At 42.6% G+C, this 16,347-nt stretch overlaps 1 protein-coding gene across 7 annotated transcripts in view; it reads right to left on the bottom strand.

Moving 5' to 3' along the window:
* The window catches only part of JCAD (junctional cadherin 5 associated), a 151,669-nt gene that overhangs the window by 7,434 nt on the left and 127,888 nt on the right, over window positions 1–16,347 (bottom strand). For all 7 annotated transcript variants that reach the window (XM_014609036.3, XM_059729124.1, XM_059729125.1 and 4 more), the window contains one exon: window positions 8,464–12,143. In XM_014609036.3, coding sequence (XP_014464522.1) covers window positions 8,464–12,143 — 3,680 coding nt within the window. The remainder of the gene's footprint in view (window positions 1–8,463; window positions 12,144–16,347) is intronic.

The following is a 16,347-nucleotide window of genomic DNA, read 5'->3' as shown; positions in this document are numbered from 1 at the left end:
TTAAACAGGACAGCTGGAGGGTGGTCTGAGCAATGCCTAGCCTGTGGCTTTGCTGGGAAGCAGGAGATTTAAGTTCTAATTCCCTCTGGCTAGTGAGGACCTAGATCCCAGCTTTCCCTATTTTTGGGAAAGTGCCATAACCACTAGGCTACTGGACAAATGCTGGGTGGCACTACTGTCTCCTCCTCCTTGTAGGTGGAAACAGTCGCTAGTTGTGATATTTCTCTGACTTAAGTTTTGGGGACATACATGAAAGCTATATACTTTCCCAGATGAATAAGGGTCACACCGGCATATAAATAAGGCTTGAAAACCTAGGTAGCCATACTGGATTGCTTCTAAGCATGCCCAATAGGCCATGTCTATTTGGGCGGGGTGGACTAGAATCTAGACTCTGTATTCGTGCCACCAATGTGCTGAGAAATAGGCAGGTACAGGTCAGACATTAGTCTAAGTACCACTTGGAAGTGTAATAGGTAGAATAGGATCTGACCCCCCAGGGTCTCCTGTACTCTGCAGAATAACTAATTAGCCCTAAGTAAATGTATTAAAATGAGATGCTCTGCTATATTGCTATAGCCAAGCTGTCTTCTCTGCACAAAACTCTAGGGAACTGCTTTCAGGAATTGTAAAAAAAGATGCGCTTATAAAAGAAAATAAAATAAGTCAGTCCCATGGCTCTGGCAAATACATCAACCTAAACAGATACCTCCTGCACCAGATTATAGTCAGATTTTTTCAAACAAAATTGTGTAAAAACTCATCTGTTATATTTGTAAGGGTCTTCACCTTGTTCAGGCCCTGCTTATGCAAATGCTTATATACATGCAGGTATCTGTGTGTGGCTGATTATCAGCTTGCATGACTGGGACTGCACTGAAAGTCAGCAGGATTCATGCACCTAGGTGGCTTAGGGAATGTCTGTACTCACTTTAATCTAGGTATCTGGGGTACCAGTGTGGTGAAGATGTGGTGGCATGGGCTTCAGCATAAGTGAGCCATCTGAGTCAGTGGGCAGGTCCCAGTGGTCTTACATAGTCTGCACTAAAGTCTGTGCTGTCATGTCTTCATTGCTATTGTTAGTTAAAATAGCTAGATTAGTGCTAGCTCAGGTGTACCCACACATGCTGCAATCATATTATAGCTCCCAACTTCAAAGAAGGTATGTCTTGGGCCCTGGAAACCTCCCCCCTCCCACAGTTTTGTACTCATGTAATGCTCCCATTTTGAGTTCTTGATCGTGCAAAGACTTGTTCATGCGGGTACTTATTTTCATAGATATGTGGAAGTTCTTACAGGACAATTTTAATTGCATGTGCAAATGTCTGTAAGATTAAGGGCTAAGTCAATGGGAGGTCTGCCCTAGTAAGAACATATGGATTTGGCCCCATGTTTAGATTTTTAGAGGAAATCCATGCAGATTACACTTAACATATAGCAAAGTGTTATTTTTCTCCCCAAAGTATCACCATTATTACTTTACATTACTAACATCACTTCAGTTCTGAAAGTATTCTGTCATTCCATCTCTTCTGACTTCAAATTTTTGTATTGACACACAATACATGGATGCATTAAGTCAATGGAAAAAGAGCATTACTGTACTCCAAGAACCACTGATGCATTTATCTAAGCACTCTGGATTAACTGCATGGGAAGTGCTGTGTATAGGCAGGGCCATTTTACTTCCCTGCAAATTTCTGTCCCATTTAAAATACCAGAGCCTTTGTTTTGTTGGGACTATTCTGCATGAGGGCTGCTGACAGACATGACCCCCCCGCCCCCCCAACCCAACAAAAAACAAAAACGCCACTCTTTACCAGAAGAGGCAGCACATTAGTTTAATCCTGCTCCACAACATATGTATAGATTGTGTGCTTCGGCAAGGCTTTTTGGTGCTTTTATTTAAAGCTGATTAAATCATCTATTAGATAAATGCACCAAAAAAGCCCCACTGAAGAACCTGATCTATACAGATGTTAGGCGAACTGGGTCAAAATATGATGCCTCTTCTGGGCATGTGCTGGTCCTGGCATGGGGGCGCACCAAGTTAAAAGTAAAGTGCCTTCTTTTTTTTTAGGTCTGTAAGCAAAAAGAAGTTAAGACTTGATACTATACAGGTGTGTTCTGAAATTTCTACCAACCTCTGTATATGTGCTGTACTACATGTTGCTAGCAAAGGAAATGAAAAAATATTTTCTTAATTTAAAATCAGATTTAAAAAGCCCTCACATGCAGACTACGTTTTATAAAAGTCAGGTAAAAATTCAGTAATTAATAACCTGCAGTTATTCTTTTTACACCATGTCTGTGAATTCAGTGCTGGTGCTAAACTGACAGCTCTGAAGACACACATTTCTACTTGACCCCAATGAATTCCCCACTCTCATCTCATCATGCTGGTTTGATTTTGGAGTAATGTCCCTGAAGTTAGACATTGGGAAAAACTTTGTCATGAGGAAGGTAGTAAAGCACTGGAACAGGTTACTCAGACAGGTTGTGGACTCTCCATCACATTTGAGAATCACAATTTTCTTTAAAGCCCTGAGGGCCTGTTTTTTCAGCATCTCCCAAGAGATCTTCATGGGTTCAGTGTGCTTGAAAAATCAAGTCATAGACTCATGCTACTTACTCTTTGAAGGCTTACCTGAACCTTCACCAACCTGAACAAAGGCCACAGAGATCATGGCTAGAACCCCTAGGGACAATGCTGAGAATAGCTGCTGAGTAAGGTTGGTGACTTCAATAGGGGGTCAGTGAGTGGAACTTCCTCACTGAAAAATGACTGGTACATTTGATAGGTAATTGTATTAAATTGCACAGCCAGGGTATGAGAACCTCTGTGTGAGGAACCCTCTAGCCTCTGCAGTAGACCTACACTGAAATAAATAGACACCAGTCTGTCCCTCTCCAAGTAAAACATAGTTTGGCCATTTTCACACTGGTCTAGGCATCAGACTGGAACCCCTCTCCTGTCTGCCCTCTTTTTAGATGGTGACTTATCATGAGATGTCGGGGTGAGCTTGTAGGGAAGGAATTTTGGGCTCCACAATTCAAAAAGGATGTGGAGAAGCTTGAGAGAGTCCAGAGAAGAGCCACGCGCATGATCAGAGGTCAGGAAAACAGACCTTATGACGACAGGCTGAGAGCTATGGGGCTCTTTAGCCTGGAAAAGTGCAGGCTCAGGGGTGATCTGATGGCCACCTATAAGTTTATCAGGGGTGACCACCAGTATTTGGGGGAACGTTTGTTCACCAGAGCGCCCCAAGGGATGACGAGGCCGAACGGTTATAAACTCCTGCAAGACTGTTTCAGGCTGGACATAAGGAAGAATTTCTTCACTGTCTGAGCCCCCAAGGTCTGGAATAGCCTGTCATCGGGGTTGGTTCAAGGACCTACATTGAACACCTTCAAGAGTAAATTGGATGCTTATCTTGCTGGGATCCTATGACCCCAGCTGACTTCCTGCCCTTCGGGCGGGGGGCTGGACTGTATGATCTTCCGAGGTCCCTTCCAGCCCTAATGTCTATGAAATCTATGAAATATGCATGAGGTTCTTCTAGAAAGCTCAGTTTTCTCAGTTAGGCTAAGCCTAGGAAGCTGAGGCTTCAGGTCTGTGTGACTAATACAAATGAGGTTTTCTTCAGTAGGAAGATGCTGATGTTGGGAAGTATTTTCCAATCCTTGTAGCTGATTTGACAAGTGAAAAGAAGATGGCATACTATCCAGCTGTGGGGAATACACTTATAGCTATAAGGGAACAAATCTCTGCACTGTCAAAACTGCACTGTCTCCACTTTGTTCCAGAAGAATATCACCCAGATGGGAACAACCTCAAAATGCAAGGCATGTATATTCTGATGAACTGTGGCAGAAACTAGGGCACAGGTGGCAGGACATCAGCTTTGATACATCCCTGCAGCTGTAAATTGTGGCAGGGCTTTATGGACTCTCAGTTGCTGTTCTTGCTCCAGCAAACCCCCCCCAAGAGAGGAGGGCATAAGGAAACGTCTTTGGTAGCAGACCTGGCTGATGCAGGAAACTTGATTTGCCTACAAAACAAGCCTGAAGTAGAGAGCATAGGTCAAAGAAGAAAGAGTCTAACATACAGGGGTGCAGGAAATGAAAGGAAGATTAAGGCCTGAATCCTAGTATAGAGCAGCGGGGGTGTGGGAGTCAGCTGTACTATTTAGAATTCATGCAGTTCATTTCCTGGGGGCAAAATAAATAACACCCCTTTAAAGTCTGGTTGAGTTAATCTCCACCTCTCTATGCAATGGAGAATTTTAAATAGATATATATTGACTGGGTTTAATAAGTAGTAGTCCTTGTGAATTTCAAGGTGGATTGCCAGCTCTTACAGGGAAATGGGGAAAAGGAAAAGGAGCCCTGAGTTAACAACATGCCTACCAATTCCTGGACATTTATTCTCTGCAACCAATTTACAATATTACAAGAGATAGTGGTATGTCTGAGTTAACCATTTGCAGACTGAGAGCTGCCATACTTAAAGGCATGAACTGATTTCTGTATCATATCACCATGTTCATCACATCAGAGGGAAACTATTTTAGACAGCAGAGCAGCTCACAGGATAATTTGGGGTTACCTGTGTAGTATGTGGTACCAAACACTGAAAGAAAGTTGCTTTACAACTGCACTGGGAAATCTCATAAAAAGAAGAAATGGAACAAATTACAAATTACTCCAAGAACAAGCTCCCCAGCCACAAAACAGCCATCAGAGGAACAACACCAACAACATTCCAACCTCAGACTCGATGAAACTGAAAGCAGCAACCGACCCACAAATATTATCAATCTCTCCACACACACGCTTACCAAAACTGAAAAATCTGTCCTTTCTAAAGGCCTAAATTTCTGTCCAGAAAAATACCCTAATAAAATACTTCAATGTGGAGAACTAGAAGAATTCTTCCGACGCCTGCGCCTCAAAGAATATTTCCACGACCAAACTGAACCCACTCCCAACAACTCATCCTCTGACAACATTCAGGAAAGGATCAATGCCAAAAAGCCCCCCAAAAAATCAGACTGGACACCTCACAGTGGACGAAACCCTAACCTTGACCGCTACATTGACTGCTTCAGGGAAAGAATGAACAATGAAATAATCAGCAACACGCGCCACCACAACAACCTCTCTCTACCAGAGAAAAAGGCCATAGAATCTCTAAGATCTAACCACCAAATAGTAATTAAATCATTAGATAAAGGAGGAGCCATAGTCATCCTAAACCGTGAGGATTACATAAAGGAAACCAAAAGACAGCTCTCTGACACCACCTACTACAAAGAACTACAAGAAGATCCTACTCCCCTTTTCACCAAAAAACTCAACAATACCATCAAATCATTTCCATCAAGACTACAAGAAAAACTACAGACCTTGATCCCCCTGCTACCTAACCCGGGGACTTTTTACATGCTCCCTAAAATCCACAAACAAGGAAACCCTGGCAGATTTATCATATCCAACCATGGGACCCCAACTGAGGAAATATCAGGTTTCGTTGAATCAATCCTAAAACTGCTTGTCCCCCACAGAGCAAGTTTTGAACAAGACACTACAGACTTTCTACGGAAACTTAAAAACATAGACCACCTTCCCAGCAACACACTCCTAGCCACCATGGACGTTACCAGCCTCTTTACCAACATCCCACACCAAGATGGCATCCAAGCCTGCCTTACATATCTACAGGAACAAGATTACAACTCAGAATACAGGCCCAAAGATATTACTGACCTTATACACTTCATCCTCATACACAACAATTTCACTTTTAATAATCAACACTTCCTCCAGATGATGGGAACAGCTATGGGCACTAAAATGGCCCCACAGTATGCCAACCTTTTTATGAGCCACCTGGAAGAAGACTTCCTCAAGAACTGCACCATCAAACCCTTGCTATACTTAAGATACATCGATGACATCTTCATCATTTGGACTGAGAACCTACAATCTCTTGAATTTCTGATGCAACTCAATCACAATCACCATCCCTCCATCCAACTTTCTCTAGAATACTCCAGCACCAACATCTCCTTTTTAGACACAATGATCAGTATCCAGAAGGGTAAAATACAGACCACAGTATACAAGAAACACACAGACCAACATACGTATCTGCACAGAACCAGCAATCACCCTAAACACACCAAAAAAGCTGTGATATACAGCCAAGCCCTCAGATACCACCGCATTTGAACTGAAGAGAACACCCGGGATCGCCACCTCACCAATCTTAAAAAGGCTTTCACCCAGCAAGGACACTCATCCAGAGAGGTAGATCGCACGTTTGAAAGAGCCACCCGGATACCACGTGAAGAACTGCTGCAGTACAGAAGAAAACCCCCCACAAATCGCACACCGTTGGTTATGACATATCACCCCTCCCTTGAACCTGTACAGAAAATCCTCAAAAAATTGCAACCCATAGTAAAAAGAGACCGTATTCTTAAAAAGATCTTCCCAGAGCCACCCATCCTAGCTTTTAAACAAGCACCGAACCTTGCCAACTTCATCACCAGAAGCAAAGTTCCTCAAGCCCAGAACACACCAGAGCCATCAGCATCCCAGGATCTTACAGCTGCACCTCCAGAAATGTAATATACCTCATCTAGTGCACCAAATGCCCTGATGGAAGATATGTAGGAGAGACCAAACAACAACTGCGCACCAGAATGAACGCACACTGGAAATCTATCAAAGACAGAAATACCCAATTACCGGTAGGGGCACATTTCTCACAGGAGGGCCACTCTCTCTCCAATCTCTCAGTCCTGATCCTCAAGGGAAACTTTCACAACACTTCCCAGAGACGAGCCTATGAGCTCCATTTCATCAACCTCCTGGATACTAGAGATCAGGGACTAAACATAGACATTGGATTTTTGATACATTATAATCTGCCTGGCAACTGACTCCCCAGCCCAGCCCCTGGCGTCTTTACTTTTCATTCCATCCAGGAAGAGCACGCAGCAACTGCTGAAACTTCCTCAGCCTGACGAAGGGTGTTTGAACCCGAAAGCTCGCTTAATAACTATTCTCCAACTATTTGGGTTGGTCTAATAAAAGATATCAAATTCACCCAAGGAACCTTGTCTGCTTATGTCCTTAGACCAACACGGCTACAACCTAAACCCATGGGAAATCTGAGTTACTTTAAACATTTGGTCTGGAAATATAGTAATGAGACAAACCATTTTCCAAGCTGAATAGCTAACTCTTTCCTGGGGGCTTCACAGTGGAACATCATTATGGGTGGCTGTACGCGTGCAGGACGCCTACTCCAAAGCGTTTTAATTGGAGTCAGTAATCAAGTCTGCTGGAGTGGCCACTAGAATGCTCCAGCAGCTTCGCCCATGTGTGTTCAGCATCCTAGCATTTAAAAATGGTAATGGGTAAAGCTAAAGTGCCCCTGCCACCATTTTGAAGTGCAGGACGCTGAATATACAAGTCACTGCAGGCATTTTGATTAGAGGGGCTCCCGAGAGCTGCTCTAATCAAAATGCCCCCCACCCCTACCCCAGAGTACATGTATAGATGTCCTATATATCTGGTTTTTGTTTCTTTAGAACCCTGCTCTAAGTGTGGTGCTACCTAATAATTACAGAAGAAAAACCTAGGCATTCAAGGAAACCCTATGATTAAACTGTGCCATGTTTGGGAACAAACAAGAACAGCAGCTATAGTGAACATCTACTTTGTTTTTTAAATAAGCAGTCTTCTGAAACCGTTAGATAAAGGCAAAGACTTGAGTATTTTCCTTTTTTCTAAAACTTAATGAATGAGCATAGGAAACCAGAAGCCAAGCGATAGTAATAATGTAGAGCCAAACTTATCAGGTTGCATGGACCAGGCCCACAGACCAACCCTGCATGTTGGGTGCAGCAAGTAGTGTGCTCCCTGGCCCAGCTCTGGGCCCCAGACCAGCCCTGCACACCACATGTAGCACATGCCACAGACCAGCTCCCACCCTGTACATTGTGCATGCTAGACTGGCATGCCCTCTAAGTGACACATGGAGCACTTGGTGCTGGGACCAGGGCGGAGGTGGGGGCTGGTGCATGCTGTACACAGCACATGGGCTTGTTTGGGAAATGCTGCATGTGGCATGCAGGTCTAATCTGAGACCCATGGGCAGCACTGCAGGCTGGATGATAGGGCTCCATGGGCTGGATCTGGCCTGCAGGCCACATTTTTGACACCCCTGATGTAAAGAATAATGTTCACTGGAGAAAAAAAAGTTTGCTTCACTGTGGATATGTTTTTAACCTATTAAATTACTATACAATGGGATACAGTACATAGCAGTTTCTGGAATACATCTTCCTTGGAGGATATCACAGGAAAAAAAATGCACCATCCCTATTAAAGCACTGTCCCCACCTCCCTCCCCTCCTGAATGTCAGATATGGCAAAATTGGGCCTTACCGAAACAAAAATCTTTGTCAATCTTCTTCTTGCCTGCTGCAGTTAAGTGTCCATTTTCATTGAGAGAGATAACGCGTTTGGAAACAGCACCTGTGGTCACCATTTTGCTCCCTCGTTCCTCTTGTAACCTGGATTGTTTCTCCTCATCCATGTCTTCTCCTGAATCTGCGCTTTTGATGCTCAGACGCCTCATACGGGAAACTGAGTCAACTTCTTTCATTCGCACCAAACGATCCATGACGGTTCGGCTAGGGGGAGAAGTTAGTTTGCCTTGTAATGTCTCGATCACCTTAGATGTGCTTCTGACTTTCTTTTCTGAGCTTGGAATAATCATGTTTCTTTCAGCAAGCTGATAAGCAACAGATTTGCAAGGCAGGTTTTGATCCTCATCTTGTTCAACACCTTTGTACTGTTCAAAGCTCGGGTCAGTTATCAGCATTTTAGAACTGGCTTCTTGGTCAATGCTCTGATATGTGCACAAAGAGGGGTCCCTATCTCCAACAAAGAGAGAGCTTTTTGTCCAACCACACTTTCGCCTGCTCTCATAGGAGCTATCTTTTGTTTCTACTGTATCATCTAAAGTTCTCCCTATTGGTAATTCAAAGTCATGGACACCATTTTCAGAGCTAGTGGGTTGGTGGAGCCCAGCTCTGTCACTGGAAATAAGAGACTCCACTGCTACCTCTATACCCAGGATTCTTGCTGCTCTTGCCTGCAGAGACTCATTTTGAGGAATCTCTGCTGCATTTTCAGCTGAAGAAAGTTCAAATTTGTTAATACAAGGCTCAGAGCTGATGTCAAGTCCCACAGACCTTAAATCTGGCTCAGAGTGACCTTGATTTCTATTAGTTAAGGACAATCGTACTGTAGCACCTTTCTCTAAAGCGTTATTGCTTCTGAGAACTGCACTTTTGTCTAGTTTTACAAAATCTGTGTAAGTTCTATCTTCATTCACCTCCTCTGAGTCAGCATGATTGAAAGGATTACTCTGGCTTGCATAACTGGACAGAGCTCTCCTGACAAGGCCTGCACGACCAAACTGTTGGTTTGCTTTACTTCTGGCTTCATCATTTCTTGTTTCTGTTATGACACTTCCATCTGCTGGCCTGACTAATTTACTGATCTCTTTTGGATGCAAGGAGCATTGTGATCCAACATGGGCATGCTGATCCCCCCACTCAGTCCCTGTACTCCAACTTTCAGACTTACTTTTGACTCTTCCTGATTTAAATATTGGAACCTCTGGCACAACTGTTTTTAGCTGCTTACCAGGTCTCACTTCCTGGCCCAATTCATGAGTTGGTGAAGTCCCCATCTTTTCAGGAATGGTGTCCTGCTGTGCCTTCTCCTCATTCTCCACACCATCTTCACTACTAGTGCTCTCTTCCTGTCCTTGAAGCTCCTTGTTAAAACTTTCTAACTCACTTATTGCATCCCAGGGACGGCGACTTACAGGTTTCAAGAGAAACTGACCAAACAGCTCCCTACTGTTGCAGGGAACACTTGCTTCTCCCTTGACCAAATCACCTTTGAAACTTGTGCTAGCTTCCCTCTCTTGTCCAGCCATAGTTGTGAAGGACCCACAAGGCTGGTTCTGGCATGCCTTTGGTGAAGGAACCTGAATTACTGAGGTGGCAGTCCTTGAAAATGCACTATTGCTAGATGGACTGAGGTACATTTGACCTTTTATGTTGTATGCATTCTGCCTACATTTTCTATCATCCGGAGGCAACTCTGCCTGTTTTAACCCTGTTACAGATGCCACACTTCCTGAGAATTTTGGAGTCATCAACTTATTATTTGGTTCACCAGGCTTTGTGCCATGGAAAAATTGAGGGCTTTTAGTTCCTTCAGTGAAATTGGTCTGTGTCTGCTGGTCTTTGTACTGATCACCTGGCCAAGAGCCAGAGTATTTGAGTTCCCTGTGTTTTGTAGGCTGAATAAATCTGAGGTCATTCATTTGTTTGAACTCCTCTGGTCTCCACAGCTCTTGTTTTTGTAACTCATTTTTATTGGTCATGCTTCCTGTGAGAGCTTGTAACTCCAAGTCAGTTGAAGACATGCTTAATAGACTTTGTTCTTGCAAGGCCCCATTGTTATCAAACCCATTCTTATCAGGGCTGTCTGTTAAGTTGTTGTTCCTATCTGTATCTGGCAAATTTGATTCAGATTTAACTGGGATAGAGACCAAGCAAAATATAGTTTCATTCATTTTTTTCTTTGAACTCCTTTTGCTTTGCATCCCAGTTCCAGGTTCAAACTTTTTAACTTTAGTAACAGTCTCACAGGTGTTATCCATATGCTGGTTTCCTACAGAAAGTTTGCCTTTTGTGTACTCCTTATTCGTTTCATTATTGGGAATGTGATTACTTGTGGTATAACTGTCTCTTTGGTCAGGCAAGGCACAATTTTCCTGATCTTTAAAGGATGCTGCCAACCACTTGCTGTTATGGATGGAGCCGTCTGATGTTCTTTCACCCTTTACAGCATTTGATAAGTCTGAGGTTTCCAAAAAGGCACTATCATATTGTACTTTGAGAGGTCCCTCCTGCAAAGTACTGGGACTGGCCCTATGTGTATTTTTGGTGTGTTTAGCATTGTCCTGGAGACTCTCTGGGTGTGCTATTTTAATATGCCGTATTCGAGGATCATCAAAAGGAATATACTGAACAGAACTCATGTAGTCATCAATGCGCTTAGAATGGCTTTGTCTTCCTTGAGGAAGGTGTTCCTCTTTGCGGTGTTCACCTGCCATCTCAAATGTACTGGTAGATGGTTGGTGACAGACAGCAAGCCTGTCTGATGGATGCTGTTGTTCATTATTGAAGTACACATCATAGTTAGGCACGTCATTATGGGAATGCTGATTCATGCTTCTCTGAGGTGGAGATTTGTAAGATGGAGGAGGTACATAGACTGGGGGCTCCAAGTTACAGTCTTGAATGCAAACATCTTGCCGTGGCTCATTAACTTTGGCTAAATAGGAAACTGCTTCATCTTTTTGCTGGTGGTTCTGAAACCCACTGGTTTCTGTAGAGGCTCTTGTTTGTTGGTACAGTTCATAGGATGGGGGTTTCAGGGGTCTGCCATACTTGGGCTTGGCCAAAGGAAGAAAGTGGCATCCAGTTTCAGGGTACTTTGTGGATTCCAAAGTCATTCTGTTTGGGGGATGAGAGGGTACTTTAGCTCCACTAAGTAAATGATTGTTATTTGTCAGGGAGGGCATTTCCACACCCCTCGGGCTCTCTGGTGAAAGAACTCTTGGCAATGATTGTGATTTCCCTTTGTTATGGGAACTAAGTCCATTATCTCCTACGGTAAATGAGTATAGATCTTGAAGCAGTTTCTCTCTGTCATTATCAGACATTTGTCTTCCTAGTTTTTGAGGTTGTTTCCAGCTTTCCATTCTTAAACTCTGCCATTTGTAATCACCAGGCACTTTACAGCTGTCCTGCAAACTGCTTCTTGCCACATACTCTGTTCCTGCACCTACCTCCAGCTGACTTTCTTTAGTATGTCTGTGCAGCCCATGGGTTGGTGCCAATCCTTTCATTTCAGAGTCTCCTTTGTCAGAATAACCCAGCAATACACTAAAGTCTTGTCCTCTTCTTCTCCAGTAGGCAAGATCTTTATCAGTCTTGGGCTGAGAAGACCATGCTAACTGAGGTTTTTCATATATCCTGCAAAAGAAATGCAGTGTCATAGGCAGTTTATACAAATGCTCTTTCTTTTCCTCACAGGGAATGCTACTACCAGGGTCAGATGCTGAGTTTCTACCCTCAGCTTCTATAATTTATTCACAGCCACAGGACCTCAAAATCCTCTTGGTCATTAACATGCACATTTTCTCACAAAACAAAGGAACAGTGAAAGAGCCTAAGCAGTATGTGCATGTTGTTAGCAAGACATTTATTGTATTGGTATGCATAGCTGTGAGAAAACAAAGTACCCAATGTTGTACATTGTGTATCCATGTAGAGCCCTACTGAATGCATAATATAAGCAGCAAACTATAGACTCTGTTAGACAAGGCTTTGCACCCTAATTTCTGATCTCAATTACATCAAAACACATTGACTTCAACAGGGGTTTCATGGGTTAGCCAAGCGTAAAAGGACTGTGGATGTAAAGAAAAAAGCAGTAACTGAAAATTGTGTGTGTGGGAGGGAGAGGATAACACTGTAAATTCTTCGAGAAATAGGATTTGCATTATAGCATGAGGGTGGCAATGGAAGTTGTCATCAGCCAGTTTGATCCTCTTGTTTTAAGGAGTATATCAATTTAGGTGTTGTGTCCATTATAGTGTCAATACAGTTTTGATGAGATTTGGAATAGTGATTTAATGTTTACTGTAAATGCTTCAAAAGATCATAACATTTTTAACATTTAAAAAAGGAGCTTAATTCCCACCAGACATAAGTGAAATGTGAAAAAGAATGTATAATACAAAGACTTTACTTTAGCCAGCTATATTAATTAAATCCAACAGACATTATGGGATTCTTCCTATGTTTCTAAACCTGGTGCAAAATAGTCTACATGCTATTCCTAATGCAAACTGATAGCTTTTTATATTAAAAATTAATCTTGTCATTGTACTATAGTTTTGCAGTTCTTGTAAATAAGGTGTCCAAAAATCTAACTGCCATTATTATACTATCTAACTGCCACCAGCAGAACATGGGAAAGAAAAATCAAAATTGACATAAATAGGACAAGAATGAAGATAGAACCTAAGAATTTTCTTCGGCTTCCCTCAGCCCAAGATATATGTACAATTTGTTCTTGGGTTTTGACAAAAACTAATAATCTTTTCACAAAAAAGTTTTAAATCAAAAATAAAATTAAACTTTCCTAATGAAACAGTAACATTCCATATTCAGAGAGCTATTCAATAGTTTTCTTTTATGTATGTGAACGTTATCCTATCAATCCTAATGTTTAAAACAAACTGGGATAAAGCGTATTGTGTAATTATAAATCCAATGGATTAAAACATCATGTAAATAAAAGATTCAGCATGTAAATTACAATGCACAATTTGCTTCTGGAATCCTGGTAAATAATGAAACCTGTATTAATCCATGGAATATGACAGGATATATCCAATGTTGGAACATTTAACACAGCAAAAATAAAAATCATTGGAAACCACTGTATCTTTCAGTATCAGGAAATGCACAGCTGAATGTATGCTGCCAGACTTCTAAGATTGCCAAATCTACCTCAACTACCTTTTTTGTTTTTTCATAATGTTATAGTACTGCTAGCAGTTATTGATTGGAAGGGTTGTAAGAGACTGAGTTTAATTGTACAGGGGTAGGGGTGGGGAATAGAAAGGCAAGCTACCCATTCTGCTCTGCAAAAGCTGCTAAGTAACACAAATGCTAAGTGGCTATTAAAATACACCAAGCAGGGAGTCATAGGTTCTCAGGCCAAAAGGCATCATTATTATTATCAAGTCTTCTGCAACACAGGTTAGGGGATTTCCCTGAATTCACTCCTTGAACAATTGCACAACTCCTAGAATCCCATTCAATCTTGACTTAAAAAAAATCTGCTGATACAGAAGCCATAATTACTCTTGAGAAGCTGGGTCCAATGGATAATTGATTAGAGTCTAAATATAAAGACACAAACGGTAGTCACTGGAGTCTGTATGCAATTAAAATCACCGGGGATTCTCTGCAACACCAATACTGTTACTGACAATAGATTAGTGAAGTACCCAGGCTATTTCAAAGCTGAGTTTGAGAGTAACTAATGGAAAATATCATCTAGACTCCTAGAGGGAATCTGTCAGAAAACAGAAGAGGAATAAGAGTTGGTTTCTTTTTTTAAAGTGTAAGTCTTCAGTGCACTAAAGTGTTTTTCTAGTCATTATATAGCTTTAGAGCCAAGAGAATCCTGACCTGAAACTAGTAAGAATTCAACTGCATTTTTAAAAAGCTGTTTAAAGAATATTCTGTAGTTACAATAAGTAACAAAGTTCTGAACACCATGCTAAATGGCACATGAAGCTCTATATTATGTCATCATAGCAACCAGGATGCAGAAAGCATATGTGTAGGAATAAAATGTTAAGGCATTTCAAATTCAGTAATATATATACTGTATGTTCATGAGGCCAAGAACATTTTTTACTTAACACCATATGTTACTGCCACATTACCAACATGGCAATTAGATTATGGAAGAACAGCTAAAGATACACGTTTTGGGCACAATCCTACCTCAGTGTAAGTACCCAAATAGCAGTCTTCCAGTTACATAACTACTGTTTTGGCCACTTACGCACATACACCAGAAGGCTGCGCTCTGCCTAGGCAGATATACAGCTCTAGTCCCTTCTCTAGTGGTCCTTTGAAGCTAGCCCCAGGGGCAGCCAAGAGACAAAAATACATAGAGCCAAGAGGAAAAGAACAAGTTCGAGGTTGCATATCTCAGTAAGCTGTATGCTACCCTGAAGTGGAGCAGGGTCCACCCTGCTAATAACGCAACTTATTAGCTTGTAGAAATCACTTAGAACTGGGCCTAAATAGATCATGTAGGTGCCTGAATGAGGCTTTGATGTGTTTTAGTTAACTAAGCCACACAAAGTGATCCGGAGCAACCCTGGTCCAACAGCCATTAAACTTCAGAAATTCCCAGATTAATTAGATGCCTGCATTTGAACCTGAAAGTTCCCTCAGTTATTTGGTTTAGGCTTCTCAGCATACTCAGAAGTGATCCAGATCGAGTACCTGGACACCTTGGCTGCTTGCAGACGTGAAACACCCTCCCCCCACAAACAAAGAAACCACACTTCAACGGAAGTAGCAGTGCATTAGTTTGGCCCAGCTCTGCGGCATCAGCATAGATCGGGTGCATCAGGGGAGCTTTGCACTTTTTGCTAAAGCTGATTCAATCAGCTATTAGAGAAAAGTACCAAAACAGACCCACTAAAGCGCCCAATCTATATAGATGCTGCAGAGCAGGGATGAACTAACGTGCTGCCTCTTGTGGGCATGCACTGAGCTTGGCACAGAAGTGCGCCAAGTTTAAAGTAAAGCGCTGTTTTGGGTTTTTTTCCATGTCTCCAAGCTGCCCTAATTCTCACTTAAGCACCACTGTGACCCATAACAGTGCCAGGAGATGTCTAAATTCAGCCAAACTCCTATTTGTTAGGTGCTTATAAGCATGTCTAATGCCTGAGTGGCACTAACAGCATGCAGTTTAGTATAGTCAGCATCAGCTCTATGTTCTGGCTGGATGGGCACCTCCCCCCTGGACATTCTGGATCCCAAGATGATGGAGGTGCCTAATATCCCACCTGGCATCTGGGGCTGGTATATAGGGGTGTAGAGGCAAGAGTGCCAGGCTCTGAAGAGCAACAGGTCAGATACACCTTCCCTTATTTCCTATTTGCTATCTGTGTGCTTCTTATTGACCTGGATTACTCTGCAGGCAAGGCACCTACTTTTAGGCACTGCAACACAATTCACCTGAGAAACTGTCCAGCAGAGGCCATTAGAGCAGGGTGTGGAACAAGAACAAGGAAAGCAGAACCATTCTAAGTAGAGCTGTGCAAAACTTTGGTAGCCTTTTTGATTTAGAGGAGATTTGGCCCAATTCGACAGCCGAATCTCTGAACCCGAACTGAACTGGGAGACCAATTAAAAGGTCCAAATCGAATTGGAAGCCTCCGAATCAATTCGGAAAACATTCAGTGCTGCTTCGGAGATTTGGCCATAGATTAAACAGACAGCAGTCCTCACCACACTGGACACAGCTGCCTCCAGCTGGTAAGTCTGTTATGGTGGCTGGAAGGGAGAGGGAGGAATTGGGGCTGGGGCAAGCTGCCCAGCTGGGCTGGCAGGGCACAGGACTCGGGGAGGTGCAGGA

This window comes from Alligator mississippiensis, chromosome 5, assembly GCF_030867095.1.
Source record: "Alligator mississippiensis isolate rAllMis1 chromosome 5, rAllMis1, whole genome shotgun sequence".
Classification (NCBI taxonomy): Eukaryota; Metazoa; Chordata; order Crocodylia; family Alligatoridae; genus Alligator; species Alligator mississippiensis.
Note: the sequence above shows the minus strand (reverse complement) of the source record. Positions and strands in the feature narration are given on the sequence as shown.